Source organism: Salvelinus alpinus, chromosome 2 (genome assembly GCF_045679555.1).
Source record: "Salvelinus alpinus chromosome 2, SLU_Salpinus.1, whole genome shotgun sequence".
Taxonomy (NCBI): domain Eukaryota; kingdom Metazoa; phylum Chordata; class Actinopteri; order Salmoniformes; family Salmonidae; genus Salvelinus; species Salvelinus alpinus.
Window position 1 is genome coordinate 69,379,459 of NC_092087.1, and position 18,959 is coordinate 69,398,417.

The 18,959-nt window shown below is 43.9% G+C and overlaps 1 protein-coding gene across 3 annotated transcripts in view; it reads left to right on the forward strand.

Moving 5' to 3' along the window:
- ube2o (ubiquitin-conjugating enzyme E2O) overlaps positions 1–18,959 on the forward strand; it is a 49,021-nt gene that overhangs the window by 6,736 nt on the left and 23,326 nt on the right. For all 3 annotated transcript variants that reach the window (XM_071388912.1, XM_071388910.1, XM_071388911.1), the window contains exons 2-3: positions 17,240–17,299; positions 17,684–17,794. In XM_071388912.1, the coding sequence (XP_071245013.1) occupies positions 17,240–17,299; positions 17,684–17,794 (171 nt within the window). The remainder of the gene's footprint in view (positions 1–17,239; positions 17,300–17,683; positions 17,795–18,959) is intronic.

Consider the following 18,959-nt stretch of genomic DNA (forward strand, 5'->3'; position numbering starts at 1 on the left):
ACTAGGGAAATTGTGTCACTTCTCGTGCGTTCATTGCGAGAAGAGTGACACGGAACCCAAACTGGCTGCTCTCGTGCGCAAATTTATTTTGTCCCCCTTCACCAAACGTGATCACGACACGCAGTTTAAAATGTCGAAACAAACTCTGAACCAATTACATTAATTTGGGGACAGGTCGAAAAGCATTAAATATGTATGGCAATTTAGCTAGTTAGCTTGCACTTGCTAGCTAATTTGTCCTATTTAGCTAGCTTGCTGTTGCTAGCTAATTTGTCCTAGGATATACACATTGAGTTGTTATTTTACCTGAACTGCACAAGGTCCTCTACTCCGACAAATTAATCCACACACAAAACGGCCAACCAACTCGTTTCTAGTCATCTCTCCTCCTTCCAGGCCTTTTCATCGTTGAACTAATATGGTGATCGGCATCTAAACTTTCATAGTATTACCACGATGACCGGCAACACAGTTCGTCTTTCAATCACCCAGGTGGGTTTAACCAATGAGGAGATGGCACGTGGGTACCTGCTTCTATAAACCAATGGGGAGATGGGAGAGGCAGGACTTTCAGCGTGATCTGCGTCAGAAATAGAAAGGAGTTCTATTTTAGCCCTTGGCAACGCAGACGCTCGTTGGCGTGCGCAATAATTGAATAACATGGATTTCTAAATTTATTTTGCGACGCTCGCGCACGCGACGTGTCCGGTCTGGTCAGCATGTCAGGGTATATGCAGCAGTTTGGACCGCCTGGCTCATTGCGAACTGTGTGAAGACCATTTCTTCCTAACAAAGAACGTAATTAATTTGCCAGAATTGTACATAATTTTGACAACATTGAAGGTTGTGCAATGTAACAGTAATATTTAGACTTAGGGTTGCCACCCGTTCGATAAAATACGGAACGGTTCTGTATTTCACTGAAAGAATAAACAATTTGTTTTCGAAATGATAGTTTCCGGATTTGACCATGTTAATGACCAAAGACTCGTATTTCTGTGTGTTTATTATAATTATTTATATGATTTGGTATTTGATAGAGCAGTCTGACTGAACGGTGGTAGGCAGCAGCAGGCTCGTAAGCATTCATTCAAACAGCAGCTCTTAGCAGTGCTGGGATGCACAGCGCTGTTTATGACTTCAAGCCTATCAACTCCCGAGATTAGGCTGGCAATACTAAAGTGTCTGTAAGAACATCCAATAGTCAAAAGTATATGAAATACAAATATTATAAAGAGAAATAGTCCTATAATTCCTATAATAACTACAACCTAAAACTTTTTAACTGGGAATATTGAAGACTCATGTTAAGAGGAACCACCAGCTTTCATATGTTCTGAACAAGGAACTTAAACGTTAGCTTTTTTACATGGCACATATTGCATTTTTACTTTCTTCTCCAACACTGTATTTTTGCATAATTTAAACCAAATTGAACGTTTCATTATTTATTTGAGTCTAAATTGATTTTATTTATGTATTATATTAAGTTAAAATTAGTGTTCATTGTTCATTCAGTATTGTTGAAATTGTCATTATTACAAATATATATATTAATCGGTATCGGATTTTTTTGGTCCTCCAATAATCGCTATTTGCCAAGGCAAGAAATTCTGAGCGCAGCCCTATCCAGAAATCTGGCAGTGGCTTCTGATTTTAAATAACATTTTCACAGAACCGCTTGTTGCAATTTCGATGAGGCTCTCTTGTTCAGATATCGGTAAGTGGACTGGAGGCAGGGCATGAAAGGGATAACGAGTTTGTTATCCCTTTCAAGTTTGTGTCGTCCGTTTAGGGAAAGTACCTGTGTAATTGTGCACCCAGCTCACTCAGGTGCTTCGCTATATCACATTTGACATTGTCCGTAAGATTGAGTTCATTTGCACGCAACAAAATAAAATCATTCAATGATGGAAAGACCTGTGTGTTGTCCTTGTTAATGCAGACAGAAAAGAGCTCCAACTTCATAATCATAGCTTAAATTTTCTCCCGCACATTGAATATAGTTGTGGAGAGTCCCTGTAATCCTAGATTCAGATCATTCAGGCGAGAAAAAACATCACCCAGACAGTCGAGTGAGAAACTTGTCGTCAGACAAGTGAAAATGGTCAGTAAAGAGAACTTTAAGCTCGTCTCTCAATTTAAAAAAATGTGTCAATAATTTGCTCCTTGATTACCAGCGCACTTCTGTATGTTGTAAAAGCGTTACATGGTCGCTGCCCATATCATTGCATAATGCAGAAGATACACGAGAGTTCAGGGTCCTTACTTTAACAAAGTTAACCATTTTTACTGTAGTGTTCTAAACATCGTTCAAGCTGTCAGGCATTCTCTTGGCAGCAAGAGCATCTCTGTGGATGCTGCAGTGTACCCAAGTGGTGTCGGGAGCAACTGCTTGCACGCGCGTTACCACTCCACTGTCTCTCTGTCATGGCTTTTGCGCCATCAGTACAGTTACTAAGACATCTTGACCACCGAAGTCCATTTGATATCACAAAGCTGTCCAGTACTTTGCAAATATCCTCTCATGTCCTGGTTTCCAGTGGTTTGCAGAAGAGGATGTCTTCTTTAATTGACCCCCCATAAACGTAACGGACATACCAGGAGCTGTGCCAGGCCCGCCGGTCTGTTGACTCATCCAGCTGTAACGCATATAATTTACTGGTTTGTATGCAAAGCAGTAATTGTTTCAAAACATCTCCTGCCATGTCACTGATGCGTCGTGAAACAGTATTGTTTGATGAAGGAATTGTCTGTATAGTTTTTTTTGGCCTTTCTCCCCTGCACTGTCCCGGACAGATCTGCGGCAGCAGGAAGAATAAAGTCCTCCACAATAGTATGGGGCTTGCCTGTCCTAGCCACTCGGTAGGTCACCATATAAGACTCTTCTAGCCCCTTTTTATTAATGGTATATGTTGCTTTTATACATGTCTTACTACTCGAAAGCCGTCTTTATTCTTGCTCAAACTCCTGTGGCTTTTTTTTCAAATTGTCATGTTTCGTTTCTAAATGTCTGCGCAAGAGTGAAGGTTTCCCGCGAGAGAGCAACGGTTAATGTGATTGGATGTTAATTATTTGACTAGGCTACCTGTATTTGACATTGTTATTTCGCTGAACACTAGATTTAAATTTTATTTTTGGCAGTGAAACGAGGCTACTCAGGCGAGGGGGGGGGGGGGGGGGCTCATCCAAATGAATAGCCTCGTTGGAAAATATAAATGTACTGTTTGAAAATGTGAAGAATTTGGCGTACCCCCGACGGCATTGCGCGTACCCCAGTTTGAGAATACCTGATCTAGGGCAACGACACTCTCTGTGATGTCTTTGTTTTCCCCTATAGTGATCTCTCCATCCAACCTGATTGGAAAGGAAGGTGCGTTGCTTTGCTAGTTCTATCAGAGGTGGACTACTAACCAATGTTTCGACCTTGCTTTCTTCAAGACTTATGAGTGAAATGGTTTTAATGAGGCTCAGTTGATTTAGAATGTATAGCTACCCTTTTTTTAAATGTGTTTGGATAGGAAGGGGCTTTGCACTCACAAAGGTGGGCTACAGTCACATTATAAACTGTACAAAGAACCCCATGTTTCAACCTTGCTGTCTTCATCAAGACTTATGTGTGAAAAGCTGTTCATATTGGGCTCGGTTAAATGGAATAACCACTAACTGGCACTGCCCCCTAAATAGCAATCATTACATTGCTAGCCTAGCAAGGACGCTAGGACTGAAAATAGTGCCTCTTGACTACGAAGGACATTGTCTCTCAATGGTCCCTCAATGAGGCTAAGGGGCCAATTGAAGGTCTTTGACAGGGTTCATGCTGTGGAAGCCTGTGGCTGCCTACAATTCAGTACAATGAAAGTGAGCGCACAGCGGTATTGCTAGAACACTAGCTAACTCAGCCCCTTTGCTGCAGTACACTGTCTAGTACACTGTTCCTATGATAGGCTATCACTGCAGCAGGTAGCTGACAGTGGAACGCAGGGCGTGGTACTGTGGTGGGGCGATGGTTTCCCTCCCACCCTCTTATCCCTTATTCAAGGCTGAGCTTGGAGACTGAGCTGTCAGACAGAGGGGGCCTGAGGTGACCGTGACGCCCAGGCCAGGGGCTCCTCCCTGGGGGGGACGGCGTTGGCCCTGGGGGTGGAGGAGGAGTGGAGTGTGGCGTGATGCTGGTAATGATGGGTGGGTGCAGAGGGGGATGACGAGAGAAAGAGAGTGGAGAGTGTAAGGGGAGGGAGATGGAAAGAGAACGAGGGGAAATGAGAGGGGGCACGAGGGAGAGATACAGTGAGGGAAAGAAGAAGAGATGGGCTAGATCTTGGCAGATGGTTGCTATGCTAATTAAGAGCTTTTTGTCCTTAAGTGATAAGGGCCCCCCTTCAGTCCCATTGGTTATTTTCTTTTTTTTTCTCCCTTTTTTTTATTTTACCAGGCTCTATTTTTAGTGTTTTTTCTTCTTGCAGGCAGTTGCAGTTTTAGGCCTAACCCCTTAGTTTGCTGAATTTTTTTACATACCGACTTGGGAGTATTTGGTTGCCTTTTGTTGTCCTGAAGGTAGAGTGCGGTACTTTCAGGATGCAGTTTAAAGGTATTGCTACGGCTAATCTATGCTAGGCTAAAATGCTGCTTATCAGCATTGACCAGTATTGTTCTTTATTTGTTTGCAAAGCGCTGACTGGTTTATCCAGGGTAATGAGTGAGCATTCCGTCAGATAACGGCCTGTGTTGGGCACTGGAAGGTAAGTAATGGTTTGATATACATTAGGTATCACCACACGACTAGCTGAAAAGGCATTAGAGGTATGCTTTTTAGAGGCTCGTAAGCAGCAGCACAGCAATGATAAGATGAACAAGGCTCATGCTTTGTTTTTCTGACCTCGTCTCTCCCGCTCTGTCCCCTCTGGAGAACATGATGTCATACATAAGCCTTGGTCCTATTTGTCACCTTTTTGCCCCGTCACCCACCCCGGTCTCATTTGCTGCTTTATTGGGCTGGCCTGTCTGCTAGTGATGTATGGGAAGTTGGAAAGATCCATCTCAGTGATGGGTTTGGGGAGGGTGCTTCACTCGCTGCCTTGCCTGCACGGTGAATCCCATCCTTCATCCTGGCCTGCCCTATCCCTCTCAGCAAGAGCTCTGGGATCACTTCGCTGGCCTAGACCAGAGTTTTCCCATACTTGGTCCTGGTGGCCCCACCTGGGTGCGTGTTTAGGTTTTTGCCTTAGCACTACACAGCTGATTCATATAACCAACTCATCAAGCTTTGATTATTTGAATCCGCTGTGTAGTGCAAGGGCAAAAACCAAAACGGGAAACCGGGGGGGCAGGGGACGGACCCTGGCCTATACAGTTGATGCCTTGTAATCCAGCGAGTTGACTGCAGTTAACATGCCGAGTCACTCCATGTGCTGATAACAGTAGCTAGCTAGCTAGCCTTCTCCAATCATAGAGACATCAACCATCTTGTCATTATTAGGTTATTAGTTATCTAACCAACTTAATAGCATGGTGCTTGAATAATTGCCATTAGCGGTTAGCCATTCCCTACTGAGGAGGCTTAAGATATCACAAATTAGGGTATCTGTATTTAGACATCGGATGATCCTAATTGACTTACAGTTAAGACTAAACGACTGACACCACCGTGATGTTAGGCCATTCTCCTCACATGTTAATTGACATGTCTCCATGATGTTTGTTTTGACACAATTAGCATTAGCAACGCAGTCATTAGCCACATTAGCAAACTGAGGGTCTTTGCTACTATGTAGCTTTTTTGTTACTAGCCTCTTTGCTACTTAGTAACCTGGTTCTAGTCCTGTAGTGCTTAGAGAATAGGCTAAACTGCAGGTCCTGTGGTTGACTATTAATGAAGTAATCTGGGACACATTGCCACTGCCAAGTAGCCTCCGTGTTCGAAGGGAGTGCATGAGCTTGAGTAATGTTGAGCAGGTGCCAGGGCCTTAGCTAGAGAGTGGAGACACACACACACACACACACACACACACACACACACACACACACACACACACACACACACTGCTGGCCAGCCAAAGGCATTAGGGTCCAGCTCTACACACACACACAAACAAGTCACACATTCACAAGCAGCCAGAACAAGGGATCATCAGCAGAGGGAGAGAAAGTGACACAGGTCTGGAAGGTGAAGAGGCCTTACAGCAGGTGGAGGAGAGGTGAGATTAGAAAAGGAGAGAAGCAGCTAAGTCATCTTGGATCCATCCTTCCCTATAGCCTAGGGGTCGAGAGAATGGCTTCGGTAACTCACTACAAAGATGTGAAATGATAAGCTGTCCTCCCTCTCCTCCTCCTATCCCGCTCCCCCCCCTCCCTGTCCCTGTGGAGTACTGTGCTGGAGAATGCAGAGCAGTGATGTAATGTGGAAGGGTTGTTGTCAACCACACCCCTCCTTAGATAATGTATCTGATGCTCACTCTCTCCCGGTCTCGTTCTCTCGGTCTCGCTCTCTCTCAAAATTCAATTTAAAGGGCTTTATTGGCATGGGAAAAATATGTTTACATTGCCAAAGCAAGTGAAATAGATTTGCAAATAGTTAAAGTACAAAAGGGAAAATACATTTAGGTTGTATTTACAATGGTGTTTGTTCTTCACTGGTTGCCCTTTTCTTGTGGCAACAGGTCTCAAATCTTGCTGCTGTGATTGCTCACTGGTATTTTAACCAGCTTGCTTAGAGGGTTCTTCTGCAGGTTCATTTCTCTGTAGGTGATGGCTTTGTTATGGAAGGTTTGGGGATCGCTTCCTTTTAGGTGGTTGTAGAATAACGGCTCTTTTCTGGATTTTGAAAATTAGCGGGTATCGGCCTAATTCTGCTCTGCGTGCATTATTTGGTGTTTTACGATGCAGAGTCTCAATTTGGTGTTTTGTGAATTCTTTGTTGGTGAGCTCACAACAGCAAAGGGCAAGGGGTTTGTAACTGATTCAAGTATTTTTAGCCAGATCCTAATTGGCATATCGAGTTTTATGTTCCTTTTGATGGCATAGAAGGCCCTTCTTGCCTTGTCTCTCAGATCATTCACAGCTTTGTGGAAGTTACCTGTGGATTGATTGATTGTTTTTAATAAGATACGTTTAATGCTAGCTAGCAACTTAACTTGGATCCTTGCTGCACTTGCGTAACAGGTGGTCAGCCTGCCACGCAGTTTCCTCGTGCAATGCAATGTAATCGGCCATAATCGGCGTCCAAAAATGACAATTAGCGAGTGTTAAGAAAACTATAAATCGGCCATGCCGATTAATCGGTCGACCTCTAGTTTGTATTTTGTCCTGTAGTTCATTCTCTCTCTCCCTTTGCCTCGCTCGCTCTCTCTGTGTGTGGTAGATGTTGTGCACTGGTGACTTGCGAAGAAAGGCCGGCTGTCTACAGCCTCTCCCTCTGCAGTATTGACACCTCAGTCGTGGAGACAGGCTGGTTCTGTGTCTGGCTCTCTTTCTCTCTGTTGTTTTTTCCCTCTCCCTCTGCTTTGCTCTTCCCTCTTCCTCTCTTTCCAACCCTCCTCTCTTTCCAACCCTCCTCTCTTTCCAACCCTCCTCTCTTTCCAACCCTCCTCTCTTTCCAACCCTCCTCTCTTTCTACCTACCTTTATCCGTCTGTCTCCCTCAGTCCTATTGCCCTGCCACTATTTTCACTCTCAATCAGTAATTCTCTCTCTCTCTCTCTGCTGCTGACCCTTCCTCAGCTCCCATCAGTTGTTCCAGAAGTATATAGTGGTTTTATACCAGACTATCAGTTCTCTTAACGCCACCTGGTTCTCCTCTCCCCCAGGAGAACAGGGGTAAAGGCCTAGAACATTACCACACAGCCCCTCTAATGGAGCTGTGTGGTCCCACTGTCTGGATCAATGGACTACCAGCTCTGTCAGACATGGCTGGTCTGCTGGAGATGGAGGAGGGAAATGTAGGGAGGTGTGTGTAGGATGGTTTTGTGTGTATGTGTCGTACATGGCCCTGATGTGTGTGTGTGTGTGTGTGTGTGTGTGTGTGAGACAGAGGGAGAGTGAATCTAGTATGAGATAAATATTTGATCTTTATCATCTTAGGTATGAACGTGCTGTATGTGAATGGAGAGCAGGCGTGGCCCAAGGCTGCTCTCTCGCTCTCCGTCTCTCTCTCTCTCTCGCTCTGTGTCTCTCTGTCTAATTCCCCCCCCCCCCCCCCCTCCATCCTTCCTCCTGCACCCCACCTGGAGAGTGTGACTCGTGTAAATGAGCCCAGGAAGACAAAACCAGTACTCTTGTACTAGTGATCTGCATCTTTCCCTTTCAAGACGATTTGATATGCATCTAGTTACATGGGCTCCGATATGATACAGGAACAAAATGTTTTAGTTTGAAAGGATTTGGTTTGATTAGAGGAACGTTCAATGCGATACGATTCGATGCACTAACAGTTGTTGCATAAATTACGTTTAATTTTCCATTCTAAATTCAAATATGCTGTTGATGGAGCTCGTGAGCTGGATCTGTCTGAGCGGACTTCTCTCTCTCTCTAAGTTAATCTGAAATTACCATCACCCACGAAGGAATGTCATTTTTGCAGGTTCAGTGTTTGAGCTAGTAATAAACTCAGCAAAAAAAAGAAACGGCCTCTCACTCTCAACTACGTTTATTTTCAGCAAACTTAACGTGTAAATATTTGTATGAACATAAGATTCAACAACTGAGACATAAACTGAACAAGTTCCACAGACATGTGACAAACAAAAATGGAATAATGTGTCCCTGAACAAAGGGGGGTGGTCAAAATCAAAAGTAACAGTCAGTATCTGGTGTGGCCACCAGCTGCATTAAGTACTGCAGTGCATCTCCTCCTCATGGACTGCACCAGATTTGTAAGTTTATGCTGTGAGATGTTACCCCACTATTCCACCAATGCACCTGCAAGTTCCTGGACATTTCTGGGGGGAATGGCCTTAGCCCTCACCCTCCGATCCAACAGGTCCCAGACGTGGTCAAAGGGATTGAGATCCGGGCTCTTCACTGGCCATGGCACAACACTGACATTTCTGTCTTGCAGGAAATCACGCACAGAATGAGCAGTATGGCTGGTGGCATTGTCATGCTGGAGGGTCATGTCAGGATGAGCCTGCAGGAAGGGTACCACGTGAGGGAGGAGGATGTCTTCCCTGTAACGCACAGTGTTGAGATTGCTTGCAGTGACAACAAGCTGAGTCCGATGATGCTGTGTCACACCGCCCCAGACCATGACGGACCCTCCACCTCCAAATCGATCCCGCTCCAGAGTACAGGCCTCGGTGTAACGCTCATTCCTTCGACGATAAATGCTAATCTGACCATCACCCCTGGTGAGACAAAACCGCGACTCGTCAGTGAAGAGCACTTTTTGCCGGTCCTGTCTGGTCCAGCGATGGTGGGTTTGTGCCCATAAGCGACGTTGTTGCCGGTGATGTCTGGTGAGGACCTGCCTTACAACAGGCCTACAAGCCCTAAGTCCAGCCTCTCTCAGCCTATTGCGGACAGTCTGAGCACTGATGGAGGGATTGTGCGTTCCTGGTGTAACTTGGGCAGTTGTTGTTGCCATCCTGTACCTGTCCCGCAGGTGTGATGTTCGGATTTACCGATCCTGTGCAGGTGTTGTTACACGTGGTCTGCCACTGAGAGGACGATCAGCTGTCCGTCCTGTCTCCCTGTAGCGCTGTCTTAGGCATCTCACAGTACAGACATTGCAATTTATTGCCCTGGTCACATCTGCAGTCGTCATGCCTCCTTGCAGCATGCCTAAGGCACGTTCTTGCAGATGAGCAGGGACCCTGGACATCTTTCTTTTGGTGTTTTTCAGAGTCAGTAGAAAGGCCTCTTTAGTGTCCTAGGTTTTCAGAACTGTGACCTCAATTGCCTACCGTCTGTAAGCTGTTAGTGTCTTAACGACCGTTCCACAGGTGCATGTTCATTAATTGTTTATGGTTCATTGAACAAGCATGGGAAACAGTGTTTAAACCCTTTACAATAAAGATCTGTGAAGTTATTTGGATTTTCACAAATTATCTTTGAAAGACAGGGTCCTGAAAAATGGACGTATTCTTTTTTTGTTGAGTTTAGTAGATACATTTCTTGGTAGGTATTTGAGAGATTTGCGAGAGACTCGATATTTCTATATCAATATTTATAAAAAAAATATATAAAAAAATCTGAATCAAATGGCTTAGACCAGGTTTTCCCAAACTGGGGTATGCCAAATAAAAATATGATTCACCCCCCAAAAAATAAAAAGGGATAGTTGAACTAATTCCTTCTCGTATTCAGTTCTTCGCAAACGTACTCGGAGAAAGCGTAGTAGAAAAAGAAGCTTCCCGTGGGGTGCCAAGATTGCTTTTCCCACTGTTACCTCTGTAGTTTATTTTTCTTAAGATGGAATCATATTTCTCTTAATCAAGTTTCCCTGTGGAAACTTATTTAGACGCAGTCTGCCGCCTCAACAACGGCAGACTGACACTATTTTATCTGCACTGCAATGAGCTACGCCGCGTTTTCCCTATGAAATCTTAATTACATCTCCAAAAGGAGAGTATAGTATGATTGGTCTCAGATCTTCCACCGGTGTGGCTCTGTTTCAATCACTCCGCAGAACCCCATTTTCGAAGCCGGTCAAGAATATGCTCTGCGTATTTCATTCACCACCTGCCTCTGAGACAGTGAAAGATATGAGGGATATGTAGCAAGCTTGCCACATTGCATTGAGCATCATAAGAGATCATGGGTGTGAGTAGTCATATCATCTAGGGCAGGTATTCCCAGAATGGGGTACGGACGCGCAATGTCGTCGGGGGTACGCCAAATAAAAATGTGATTCACTTATTATTATTATTTTTAAATATACTTTTTTTCTTCACATTTTCAAACAGTCCATTTGGGTACACTGCCACATCCACCGAGAGGCTCTTGCCTGACAGCTTGAAAGACGTTTTAACCATGTTAAAGCCAGGCCCCTGAACTCTCGTGTATTTTCTGCATTATGTAATGATATGGGCAGCGACCATGTAACGCTTTTACAACGTACAGAAGGGCGCTGGTTATCAAGGGGCAAGGTATTGACATGTATTTTTTTAATTGAGAGACGAGCTTAAAGTTCTCTTTACTGACCATCATTTTCACTTGTTTGACCGCTTGCATGATGACGAGTTTCTCACACGACTGGGTGATGTTTTTTCTCGCCTGAATGATCTGAATCTAGGATTACAGGGACTCTCCACAACTATATTCAATGTGCGAGATCAAATTGAGGCTATGATTATGAAGTTGGAGCTCTTTTCTGTCCGCATTAACAAGGACATCACACAGGTCTTTCCATCAGTGTATGATTATTTTGTTGCGTGCAAATGAACTCAATCTTACGGACAATGTCAAATGTGATATAGCACCTGAGTGAGTTGGGTGCGCAATTATGCAGGTACTTTCCCTAAACGGACGACACAAACTGGGTTCGTTATCCCTTTCATGCCCTGCCTCCAGTCCACTTACTGATATCTGAACAAGAGAGCCTCATCGAAATTGCAACAAGCAGTTCTGTGAAAATTGAATTTAATCAGTCACTGCCAGATTTCTGGATAGGACTGCGCTGTTAAGACACTGATGCCCTTTGCAACCATGTACCTATGTGAGAGTGTATTCTCGGCCCTCACTAGCATGAAAGCTATATACAGGCACAGACTGTGTGGGAAATGATTTAAGTCTGAGACTCTCTCGAATACAACCCAACATTGCAAAGTTGTGTGCATCCTTTCAAGCACACCCTTCTCATTAACCTGTGGTGAGTTATTCACAATTTTTGATGAACAAATAAGGTTTTATATGTAATGGTTAAATAAAGAGCAAAATGATTGATTATATTATTTGTGCCCTGGTCCTATAAGAGCTCTTTGTCACTTCCCACGTGCCGGGTTGTGACAAACACTCTTATGTTTAATACATTTATTGTATAGTGTGTATGTGGCAGGCTTACAATGATGGCAAAAAAACATTTGAGAGTGCGCTGACCCTGGTGCTAGAGGGGGTACGCAGCTGGAGGTTGAATGTTTGAAAGGGTACGGGACAATAAAAAGTTTGGGAACCACTGGTTTAGACCATTTTGGAACTTTTATTTTCCTTCCGCTGACTGTGCAGGAAGAAAAAAAACAATTGTCCTTGTTATGAAATAAACTTTACCCTGTATATTTAAAAATGACCATATATACTGATTTGTGTAAAGCTAAACTACCAAACTATTGCTGATGGTGAACCTGAACAATCAAAATCTAATGAAACCAAAGCCCCAATCAGCAGGAAGGCTATGTAGCCATATGAGTCATGTCTCAGGTGGTTGCTTAGGCTACTTTATTCTGGTAAAACACAATTTCCAATAGCACATTTGATAACAATAGCGTAGCAAATTACATTGGTTGTCACTCGACTAATAAAGCCTAAGAAACACTCACGACCACATTTGGTGTATATTGGAGGTTACTCACGTAACCGCGGTTCTATGAACCAAGCGGTGAATTATAGTTATTTTTCTGAGTTTCTCTCGCCACCTCATGGCCTCAACTCCTAGTTTAGGAAACGCTTATCTATCACAAGACAAAAACTCTCCGTCCTTGAGATGAGACAAAGGAACAGATCTGCTTTGTTAGCCTTGAGCCTGACAGCTTAGCTCGCAGAGAGATGTCCGCTTTGTTAGTGTGTTCTATTAGACTGTGTGTGTGTGTTGGCACTATAGTGTGTATGAGAAAGACCTCCCCCCTCTTTAGCGGCACCTTTACAGAACAGCCTGCTGGTTTCCAGGCTGCCGCTTGACGCCGTGATGCTGACTAACCATTGTTATTAGACGGTTACTGGTGCCTGAACAAAAGACGCCAATACCGGGGTTTCTTTCCAATACAGACAGGTGTTTCCACTGAATTCCTGAACGTCTATATTGTGTCGACCGGCAATCCTCCAACATACGACACACACAGACTAAGGATGTTTTCAGCGTTTCCCCTCTGGATATTTCTAGCTTTAGGATCATTGTTGAGACAAGGGGGGAAAACATGTGTATGTTCTCTTTGTGTTAGTAGTTTTACATAGCCTATGTGTTTCAATAGGCTTACGTACCATGTGAGAGTTTTATGTGTGCACATGAGCAACTGGGATGTGTACCATTTGGATGCATAATCAGATTACATACTGTGTGTGTGTGTGTGTTCCACTCCCACAGGAGGAGCAGTGATTTGTGCAGGATGCAGCGAGACACAGATCAGCTCATTGAGCAGTGTACAGGCAGGCAACAGATGAGACAGTCAGTGGTGACATCTCTAGGAAATAGCTTCCTTTGGTGGGCCCGGGAGAACGAAAAAAGAACAGACTAGAAAAGGGAGAGAGGATATTCATGCCTTTCGTTCTCTGAGTTCTCTATCACCAGCACTTCTAGATGAGGTCACTGACCGTGTACCCTTCCTCTGCTCTCTCCCTCATCCTGTTTTCCTCTCCCTCTGACTATTTCTGGGAATGGAACCGGGACTGCGTTACAAACATACCATGAATAATGAAAGCCAAATTGGATTGTTTTGATAGCTATAAAATAGTCACGGTCGAATATGCTTTCTGGAAGGTGTGGCCTGCCCTACTGTGTTCTATTATATCATATCTTAGTACTTCACATGGTTGCTTCCATCATATTTGGTTGAGTATGTATTGATTTTAGCCTCATGGTTCCTATGCAGCGAGATTGTTGGTGCATCCGCACGCTGCCTGACCCCTCTTCTCCATGGCAGAATTAGAATCACTAAACACACACAAGGGACTGTGTGCGCATGCTTCAGTGTAGGCCTATCTGTGTTTGTGTAAGTGTGCATGCATGAGTGTGTCCAGCCTCTACACTGGAAGTGGTGTGACAGTTAAGACAGCGTTATGTGTAAATGGAGCATCGATCCCATTTTGCCCACCTCCTCCTCGCCCCACAATTTACAGGAGTAAGGTTAGTCCAGACCGCAGAGCCTGAGAACATGTGGGGATAGCTGCAGCTGGCCTAGTCCAATCAGATTGTGGTGTGTGTGTACACGAGATACAGGATTACTAGAGTAATAGCTTTTATATCTCCGTAATGTCCAATTTTGGCTCTCACACACACACACACACCCTTCCCTTCCACTTCATAACCACACTTCCTCCCTCCTAGTTTTCACTCCTCTTTTCTTCCTCCTAATCATCTCACGTCCTGCCTCCCTCCTCTCTCCTCCATGATTCTATTGTAGGTGATGGCATCCGGCTGGCAGCTGCCACCCATTCGAACTCCAGCCAGAGGAGCAGCTTGCCACTACAAGCGCTTGCCACATTACACTGATTAGTATTATGGAGCATGTTGGCGCCCCACCACTAGCCTATCCCTGGCTTACTGAATAACTCTTGCCTTTGAAGAGTGATCTGTCTGTCTCCCCACATTTTGAGAACAGTACGTGTCATCACTTAGAAAATTGAATAGACAGCAACGAGCTGATTTGTCTCTCGAGGGAGTCCGGTGTTGAGTGGTCTGTGTGCAATTCCCATTCCCCTGTCATGTTCGTCTACTCCATCAACATGGTGGACGATTAAAGATACGACTAAATTAGAGCTAAGACTGAGAAATACAGACTGGAAAGGCTAGTTTGAGTTACTGTATCTTATTGGGAATCTGTTTTCAAAGGTATCGTCTGTTTCAAATAGAAATGTATGGAGTAGAACAGATATGATGGTCTTTCAAGGAGTATGTCTGTTCTTCATTGCATTTCTCCCTGCAACATTCTGAACATTTCACCTCACCAAGTGTGTTAACAGGAGAACGGTGCTTGGAGGCACAGGGTTTCCCAGTCATCCCCTGATAAGGCATCTGTGCCACCCCTCAGTTATTGGGTTTTGTATAGAAAGGATACAGCTTTTGTCGATTGACTTTTCGTAGCAGGTTTAGGATAACTTGCGCAGCAGGCTAGGAGTATAAGGTTAGGGTTAGGGAAAATGCTTTTTAAAAAAGCAACTTTTGATGTTAAATTTGACAAAAGGTGTATCTCATCTAGTCATGACCCAATTACAGCCTTACCCAGTCAGTCCCTACCCTATTTATCCCCCTTTCTCCATTCACTCATTGATTACTTCCACCCAGTAAATTCTGCTTTCATTTAGTAATTTCCCTGTATGCAAATTCCTTCATTAATCTGTCTATCCACCCACCAACCTATTCTTAGGCTTTTGCTGTACATAGGGCTGCCTGGGTATATAGATCATTTGTAATTAGTAGTGCCTCTTTTAAACTGTCACTTATCTGCTGCAGTGGTGGTATTTTGATATTTTATTCACTGTGATATTTTGTAGACTAAGAAGGGCATCATTCCAACAGTATTTTCCCAGTTCTGTGTGTTTGTGTGGCAAGAGTAAGACTGAACTGTACCCTCTGACATCCAAATGTTGATCTTCTACTCGAATGCTCTTATTCGCGCTTCCACAGAGATCCCTGAGTAAACTCAGTGCATCGTCTATAGACCGCGTCGTTGCTGTACGACCTTGTCTTTCGGATGAGAGAGACAGGCAGGGGGAAGTTGCCTTTGGAAAGTATTCAAACTTTCCAAACTTTTTCACCGTTTTGTTACTTTACAGCCTTATTCTAAAATGGATTAAATAAAAACAAATCCTCAACAATCTACACGCAATACCCCATAATGACAAAGTGAAAACAGGTTTTTAGAAATGTTAGCCAATGTTATTAAAAATAAAACAGATACCTTATTTACATAAGTATTCAGACACTTTGCGATGAGACTCAAAACTAAGCTCAGGTGTATCCTGTTTCCATTGGTCATCCTTGAGATGTTCCTACAACTTGATTTGGAAAGGCAATGAACTGTCTAAGGTGATCAAGAGCCCGATGGTCACTCTGACAGAGCTCTAGAGTTCCTCTGTAGATATGGGAGAACCTTCCAGAAGGACAACCATCTCTGCAGCACTCCACAAATCAGGCCTTTATGGTAGAGTGGCTAGACAGAAGCCACTACTCAGTAAAAGGCACATGAAGCCACTTGGAGTTTGCCAACAGGCAAAAAGAGACTGACTGTAAGAAACAAGATTCTCTGGTCTGATGAAACCAAGGTTGAACTCTTTGGCCTGAATGCCAAGTATCACGTCTGGAGGAAACCTGGCACCATCCCTACGGTGAAGCATGGTGGTGGCAGCATTCTTTTTTTTATTTAACCTTTATTTAACTATGGGGATGTTTTTCAGTGGCAGGGACTGGGAGACTAGTCAGGATCGAGGGAAAGATGAACGGAGCAAAGTACAGAGATCCTTGATGAAAAACTGCTCCAGAGCGCTCAGGACCTCAGACTGGGGTGAAGGTTCACCTTCCAACAGGAAAACAACCCTAAGCACACAGGCAAGACAACGCTGGAGTGGCTTCGGGACAAGTCTCTGAATGTCCTAGAGTGGCCCAGCCAGAGCCCGGACTTGAACTTGATTGAACGTCTCTGGAGGGACCTTAAAATAGCTGTGCAGCAATGCTCCCCATCGAACCTGATGGAGCTTGAAAGGATATGCAGAGAAGAATGGGAGAATCTCCCCAAATACCGGTGTGTCAAGCTTGTAGCGTCATACCCAAGAAGACTCAAAGCTGTAATCCCTGCCAGGGGTGCTTTCACAAAGTACTGAGTAAAGGGTCTGAATACTTATTTAAATGTGATTTTTTTTCTCTTTTTTTCCCCCACTTTTTTTTTATAAATAAAAAAATGTATAATCTATTTTTGCTTTGTCATTATGGGGTATTGTGTGTAGATTGATGAGGGTAAAACAATTATTTATCAATTTTAGAATATGGCTGTAACGTAACAATGTGGAAAAAGTCAAGAGGTCTGAATACTTTCCGAATGCACTCATCAAAGGTGTAGTATGTACATAATTTTTTGGTATAGGTGGGATTATGTGCAGCACCCTATAGGCACTACTACTTATGTGATTTGGACGAGGCTGACTTGTATTTAGCACAGCCTACCTCACTGCTGCGTTATCACTACTGGTATCAGATAGCAGTCATAAGACTTGGGTCAGATGAGATGATTGGGTCGGTAACTGGGACCGAATGGCATTCCAGTTGCCAAGATGCTAAAACGACAGTTGAAATTAGACCACTTCAGTTGTCGGTCTTGTCTATGTATTCTTTGATGTTCTCATCTCACCCCCTTCTCTGTTTTCTCCACCCTCTGTTGCAGCTGAAACTTGTAGATCGATCCATCGTTATCCGAGACATTGTGCGGCGGATGAATTCTAACGTAAGCCGAGCTCCCTCTCCTGTCGTATCACTACACTGTGTTAGCTGATGACACCCTACATGACCGGCGTACCAACACAGGATGACTGTACAGGCTGCAGTGTTTTTATGTAGGATGTGCCAACATGCCTTTATCAGAAAGGGCTTACATGCCTTTTTGTTAAGATGGGGATTGATGCAAGCACACTGATGTATTGAGTAAACATTTTAGCATATGTGTAGCTTATTCTAATATTCAACACCTGTCCCCAGGCGGTATTTATTGAGTTGACTAGTGATAGAAAACAAAAATTAAAACGCACTGACACACACTGGTGCGTTGTTTTTGGCTAGAGTGTCAGGGTGATGGTGATATGGTAAACCTTGTCTTGTTTGTGGTTTCCAGGACAACCAGTGTGGCATCGTGACCAACATCGACATAGAGTGTGCTGTAAAACTAGTGGGTACCAACTGTGTCCTGTACCCCGTCAACAGTAAAGACCTACATCACATCTGGGTAAGAAAAAAACAGAGATGGACACAGTATTCACTTGACCACACTGTCCACAGAGGAGTTGCAAGATGGAAACATTTCCACATGTGATTTATCAAATAAATGTATTATTTTTGTCCTTCTCGAGTATCTCCCGTAGTAGCCTATGCCTTGAAGGTCGTCCATAATTTACTTCTTTATTCTATATACACTACCGGTCAAAAGTTTTAGAACACCTACTCATTCAAGGGTTTTTCTTAATTTGTACTATTTTCTGTATTGTACAATAATAGTGAAGGAATCAAAACTATGAAATAACACATGGAATCATGTAGTAACCAAAAAAGTGTTAAACAAATATAATTGAGATTTGAGATTTTTCAAATAGCCACCCTTTGCCTTGATGGCAGCTTTGCACACTCTTGGCATTCTCTCAACCAGCTTCACCTGGAATGCTTTTCCAACCTTCTTTAAGGATTTCCCACATATGCTGAGCAGTTGTTGGCTGCTTTTCCTTCACTCTGCGGTTCGACTCATCCCAAAACATCTCAATTTGGTTGAGGTCAGGGGATTGTGGAGGCCAGGTCATCTGATGCAGCACTCCATCACTCTCCTTCTTGGTCAAATAGCCCTTATACTGCTTGGAGGTGTGTTGGGAAATTGTCCTGTTCAAAACAAATGATAGTCCCACTACGCAAACCAGATGGGATGGTGTATCGCTGCAGAATGCTGTGTTAGCCATGCTAGTTTAGTGTGCCTTGAATTCTAAATAAATCCCTGACAGTGTCACCAGCAAAGCACCATCACACCTCCTCCATGCTTCACGGTGGGAACCACACATGCAGAGATCATCCGTTCACCTACTCTGCGTCTCACAAAGAAACGGCGGTTGGAACCAAAAATCTCACATTTGGACTCATCAGACCAAAGGACAGATTTCTACTGGTCTAATGTCAATTTCTCATGTTTCTTGGCCCAAGCAAGTCTCTTCTTATTGGTGTCCTTTAGTAGTGGTTTCTTTGCAGAAATTCGGCCATGAAGGCCTAGTTCACGCAGTCTCCTCTGAACAGATGTTGAGATGTGTCTGTTACTTGAACTCTGAAGCATTTATTTGGGCTGCAATTTCTGGGGGGAGGGGGGGGCTGGTAACTCTAATGAACTTATCTTCTGCAGCAGAGGTAACTCTGGG